This window comes from Anticarsia gemmatalis, chromosome 24 (assembly GCF_050436995.1).
Source record: "Anticarsia gemmatalis isolate Benzon Research Colony breed Stoneville strain chromosome 24, ilAntGemm2 primary, whole genome shotgun sequence".
Classification (NCBI taxonomy): domain Eukaryota; kingdom Metazoa; phylum Arthropoda; class Insecta; order Lepidoptera; family Erebidae; genus Anticarsia; species Anticarsia gemmatalis.
In genome coordinates, this window is record NC_134768.1 from 4,472,118 (window position 1) to 4,477,657 (window position 5,540).

General features: G+C 33.3%; 1 protein-coding gene across 2 annotated transcripts; it reads right to left on the bottom strand.

Moving 5' to 3' along the window:
• Window positions 1-524: 524 nt before the first annotated feature.
• LOC142983528 (uncharacterized) lies at window positions 525-5,027 on the bottom strand. 2 transcript variants are annotated; one of them, XM_076130454.1, is made up of 3 exons: window positions 4,910-5,027; window positions 4,188-4,416; window positions 525-1,875 (listed from the first exon to the last, which is right to left on the bottom strand). In XM_076130454.1, exons 2-3 carry the CDS (start codon window positions 4,380-4,382, stop codon window positions 1,621-1,623), a joined length of 450 nt encoding a protein of 149 aa, XP_075986569.1. In that variant the 5' UTR covers window positions 4,383-4,416; window positions 4,910-5,027; the 3' UTR covers window positions 525-1,620. The 2 variants fall into 2 exon arrangements, with proteins under 2 accessions (XP_075986569.1, XP_075986570.1); XM_076130455.1 differs by having other exon boundaries at window positions 4,188-4,400; window positions 4,910-4,997.
• Window positions 5,028-5,540: the final 513 nt, after the last annotated feature.

Consider the following 5,540-nt stretch of genomic DNA (forward strand, 5'->3'; position numbering starts at 1 on the left):
CGCTATCAACACAATGCCGACCATTGTTCGCTGTACCTTAATTATTATTGTTGCATATATCGTGCATCAAACCACGCGTTTGATAACAAATTGATTGCACTAATCTACAATACGCTATTGTAAAAAGTCACAAACTTTTTGATTACAGATTGTATTGATAAATAATTCTAGAATTTACTTTATGTTGGCAAGTGTATGGCTAGTAATGGCTAATTTTAGTCTATCAAGTGGATAATTATGTCTGGCTAGATTATTATCAGTCTCAGACTGAAGTACGATCAGCTAACGATGATTTAATTTGCATGAACATTGCGACCTATGTTACCACCTATGAACTACATTTTTCTTCACTACTTAGGTGCGTATTTAGTACAACTAAAGTTTGTAAGTTTTTTTTTTACCTATAGCAAACACGCATTTTGCGATTTTTCAGTTTGATAATACAGATAATTCGTCACACAAAAGAATATGTACCAGTTAAAATATATCAAAGGTTACAATAAAAAATAAACTCCTAACTTCAACAATCAGTCTTTAATTTCATGCAAAATTTATTACAAATTACAAATATTATAAATTTACATAATAATCACAATTACATTACACACTTGGGATATCTCGTTCAGTAGGCACTTAGCTACTCGAGTGCTCAACTTTATTATCTTTGACACGCACACACTTTATTGCAACGATATTATTGTATAATGATTATTTAAAATACATTAATACTTTTTATGATTATTACGATTGTATTTGCGTCGGTGACCCAATTGTGAAAATAATGGCTCAATGGAGTCACCAATTTATAAAGTAGAGAGATTTATAAAAACAAAATACTAAAATAAAAAACATAAAAAAAGTGTTCAGCTAGAACACTTTTCTTATTTTTTTTTTATTTAATTGTCAGCAAACGCGTTTTCATTAGACTTTTTTAATAATATTTTATGGCTAACGACTAAACGCATCTACGTTTATACTAATCTTATAAATCAATCTCAAGATTTTAAGATAAACGTTTTAACAAGAAAAGGTAATTATAACATTAAATATCTCTTAATATCAAGGACAAAAATATAGTTAAAATCAGTGTTATAAAATAAACGGTGTATCCAATTAATTATCAGATTACTAAGTTCGTAATTCGTTATGTTCACATGGATGAGGACACCAAATTAGCGAATTAGGTAGGTACATTAACATAATCATTATCTATAACTTTAATCAATACAGGTTAGTGAACAGTTTTTTCCAGTTAAGTAGTTCCTCCACCTTAAAATCTATAATATAATAATATGTCAGAAACATTAGGTACCTACACGATATCATAAGCTTTCCGGGAGTAGCCAATGGTGGCAACTGGCAGGTAATCTGGTCATCCTAAGAACTGCCCCTTTTGCCTGCTCATTTCTTTTTTTAAATCATAATCACCCTGATTTCATTATTTTATTAATTCAGCCGAACAGTTGCTTAGTTACCCTGTGGAATCCCTACACTTCACTTTGGTTTATTTCCACCTTTTTAATTAAGGAACCCAATTAAAACACACTTTTAGCCTAACAACACATTACACACTTGATTAAAACTAAAATCATTCACTGGTATCAAGTAGCCCGCACTTTGCTATGACTTGTCGATGATTTCGAACGCGTTGTCTATTTCTTCTTCGGGTGATTTGGCGCCATTTTCCAAAGCTTTTAGTTTATTCTCCAGACTTACTTGAAAAGGGTTGTCGATGTCTTTCTGAATGATTTCTATGTCTGAATCGTCGTCCAGTCTGTTGTCTTTGTCAAAATTTGCAGGAGCGGTAGGGCTCACTGGACTATGTACGTGGTATTCCACAGACTTGGGCTTTTCTACTGCATCAATGTGTATAGTCTGAAAAAGAATGTATAGGAATTAGGAATCCGTTTAAATTATATATCTATAATAATCCGTTGAAATAAAATTATACCTATATAATTTGCATTATGTTGCACCTGTAGGTACTATTTATTATCTACTTACAGACCACAGAAACCACAATGATAGTTAGGTATCTATCTTAGATATGCATTTTGCCAGAGACATTTGTTGTGGCTATCACACCTATTATGAGTCGAGAAGTTAAACAAATCATAATCAATCTCCTAACAGTTACCTACCCACCCCGTTTGCACCACGTCTGCGAGATTAATCTACATTCCACCTACATAATAATATGCTAGAAATGCGACTACCATTATCTGTCAGTCAACCTATCAAATAAACTAAGCAATACGCGTTTGTTTGTTCTATTACTTTCTAAAGATGACGTGATATCTTGCACTACCTATGTAGATGTGGGTATAGTTTTAACATTAGACGTGAAAATCTTATCACGAAACGTGCGAGTGGGCTTTGTATTCAACTAGTAACTATTTCACGCATGTAACAGGTGTAAAGATGTTATCTTAATTCTGTATTGTATTGTATATACGGCATTGATATTGTATAATTCGCTTAGGAGCCGATATTTTCTACTTGGGAGCTGAAATTATTTAACACGAAGAATTAGATGGTAGATGAGATAAACGATAACATTGCATAATACTAAGTACCTAAGTCCTAGAATACCTGAATAATCTTGATTTTGTGATATTTATCACGTTTATTAATTTATCAAGCCGCTGTTATTAAAACTGCAACGATAATGGTTCTACGAAATGCAAATTTTATCGTTTTATTACGCAAATGATATTTATTTTTTATGAATAATGATGTAAACAAATTCGTAGTACAACAAAGAAGCCGCGGACAAACGGATACCATCACGTTATGATAGCGATATTTATCAATAGTTATTTTAAGCGTTTTTACGTTGCTAATAAGGTGTGTAGTACCTATCTGTATCTATTTCGAAAATTACCTCGACGATCTACTGGCAGCAACACATAGCGACTGCAGATTATCAAATTAGATTATTGTTGAGTTTCCGCAATGAGTTATGAATTGGGTTTTTCTGATTTGACATGTGGTATTTGAATTTGCTAGCAGCCGAGTTATTTCTTCTCCTGATTTAATTTAATTTCTGTTATAGTCATACTTAGTGCTTTTAAAACGGCTACAAAGCCGCAAAGAAAATTAAGAAATTTTAACTCTAAAATAATTGTTTCTTTGAATATCCATTCTTGTAAATATGGATTTACCAAGGTATCAATGGCATTAGGCAATGAGTATCAATTTCTTACGAAAGTTTTATTTACATAACCATTCTAATATGTACCTATTATACCTACCTATTTATTACAGGCGCCACAGTTGTATCAGTTATAGAGTTTTGTTAGTAGCTCATAACATAATGTACAGATAACATATCGAGTGGTTCCTAAGACTGTTGTCAAAACACTCGAGTCTAGTGCAACAATACAAGCTAGACGGGGCTTAATTATAATATCTAACGTAACGGCAAGAGCACTTAATTACATAAACGTACTAAGCGTTTGGTAATCGGCCATTTGCATCTAGAAGGAGAATCGGAGTCAACGTCTTTTGAAGCTAAGACTCTCCGAATGAGTACTGGTGTCATAAAGAGTCATGTCTGAGACATTAGGATCTATGGACAAATCTTCTATTAGCTTTGGCTATTGGTTAATGTATATAAAGGTAGTTTTGAACACCTTTTTCTAGCCCTTCTGGTATAAAACAGGCGTGATCGTATAAAGGCTCAAAATGTCTGCATGGATAGAGCATCGAGAAAATAATTGCTTTGCCATATAACCGACTTAAGCACAATACGAAACTGGTACAAATGTCGCCCAAGAAAGAACTTGTAAAGACAAAAAATACTTATAGAGAGTGACTGCTGAAATAGGTATCTAAGAACTTAAGTATAGGTGAAGGTCATAAAGAAGCCCCCAACTAGATGGTCGGACGACATCGTGAATTTGACGAAATGTGTAGGGCTGCAATGGATGAGACAAGCGCGGGACAATATAAAGTGGTGTACTGAGGGGGAGGCCTTTACTCAACAGTGGGTGGAAACGGGCTGCGGGCTTATCACGTATCTCAGTTGACAGCTTACGTCAAATTGATGATCACTATTCAGTACATTGCTGCTTTGGCGTAACGTGTTAACTATTATCTAAGGGAGAAAGCAAAGTACAGCATAGTGGCTTTCAAATAGTTGTCAACTAGATAGAAGACGATAGATAGAAAGTACAAGTACTTACTTCTCCATACAACTCCAAAGTGAGTGAGTGTCTCTTCTTGTTCGCCTGTCTCATGCGTCCAGACCGCGAGATAGACAGTTGTCTCCTTCCATCCATGGGAGGGGTGTCTGCCTTCACCTCCTCTTCCCCTTCCCCTTCGAACGTACTCTTTCTTCTGTCTGTGGTGTGGAAGATAGACTTGAAGAACTTCGCCATCTCGCTCTCTCAAATCTACTGTGAGTTTGTTAAGCTGAAATTAGATTGCCTGTCTGAATATATTTGTTTTTTTTTTACCCTAGCCTGAGTCTTCTGTCTAGGCAGGCATGGGCGTATTATAGAAAAAAATCTTATAATTTATGGATACCGTCTAATTCTTTCCAAATCGGTAGACGTTTGTGCGTAAAAGCGTAACAGGAAACATAAGTTATAATGCAAAGTTTACTCAGATTATTAGGAAAATATTTTCACACACGAAATAAATAATTAGCCTTACGTACCTTCATAATATTAATTTTGAATAAGGATAAAAATACAAAATTTTCCTAGTAATAACGTCTATTGATAAACACAAACTTGGGTCTTATCACATCTTTTTAAGTAGCACATTGTCAAGATCACTTTCTTTTTACATATTTATCTCTTGCGTACATGATATTTAGAAACTGACTGTTTTCAAATCATTATCATCTACATATAAACTGTATGTAAAAAAGTAGTAATGCATAAATTAATGGCCGCCTTACCTGCTTAGTTGATAAGCCTGTTTGAATTGCACTTTAAACGATAACACGCGCGGTACAATACAGACTAAATAACACACTGCACTGTTTCATATACTTGCCTTCTATTTACCATAATTTCATCTATGATAAGATAATGTATCGACAATACCGCTTTTCATATGATAAGTGATAATGTTATCATATTATCACCTTAATGGATATTAACTTGATTTCCAGATATTGCAATTTTCCGATTGGTTTAATTGAATTTGTGCATAATTACTTAAATTATTTAATTTATCGTTTTTTGTTTTTTGTGTTGTAATTTGTTGATAAGGTAATGAACTTCGACCGAGACAACTTTGAAACATATTTAAATAAATACCTACCTTGTTATGTGTAATATATAAATAAATTAACAAAACAATCGAATTTTAGCAAAACAATTTTCGTTTTAGTCTCGGTGCAGATTTATTTTAATTCCTACATCATAATACTAGCATGGAAATAAGATTCGACTACGCTATTTTAAGGGCTCTGCACCATAATTAATTATTAACATAAACGACAATAATTTCGAATATTTTTAGAACTGAAAACAAATTTGGGAATAGATAAAAGTTTTCAGTTTAAAAGGAATAAAACAAAAAAG

Excerpts from the sequence above, each read along its gene's own strand:
- LOC142983528 (XM_076130454.1), bottom strand. The coding sequence starts at position 4,382 with ATGGCGAAGTTCTTCAAGTCTATCTTCCACACCACAGACAGAAGAAAG. Across the intron at positions 1,876-4,187 it reads CTTTGGAGTTGTATGGAGAA|ACTATACACATTGATGCAGT; the intron begins GTAAGTACTTGT and ends ATTCTTTTTCAG.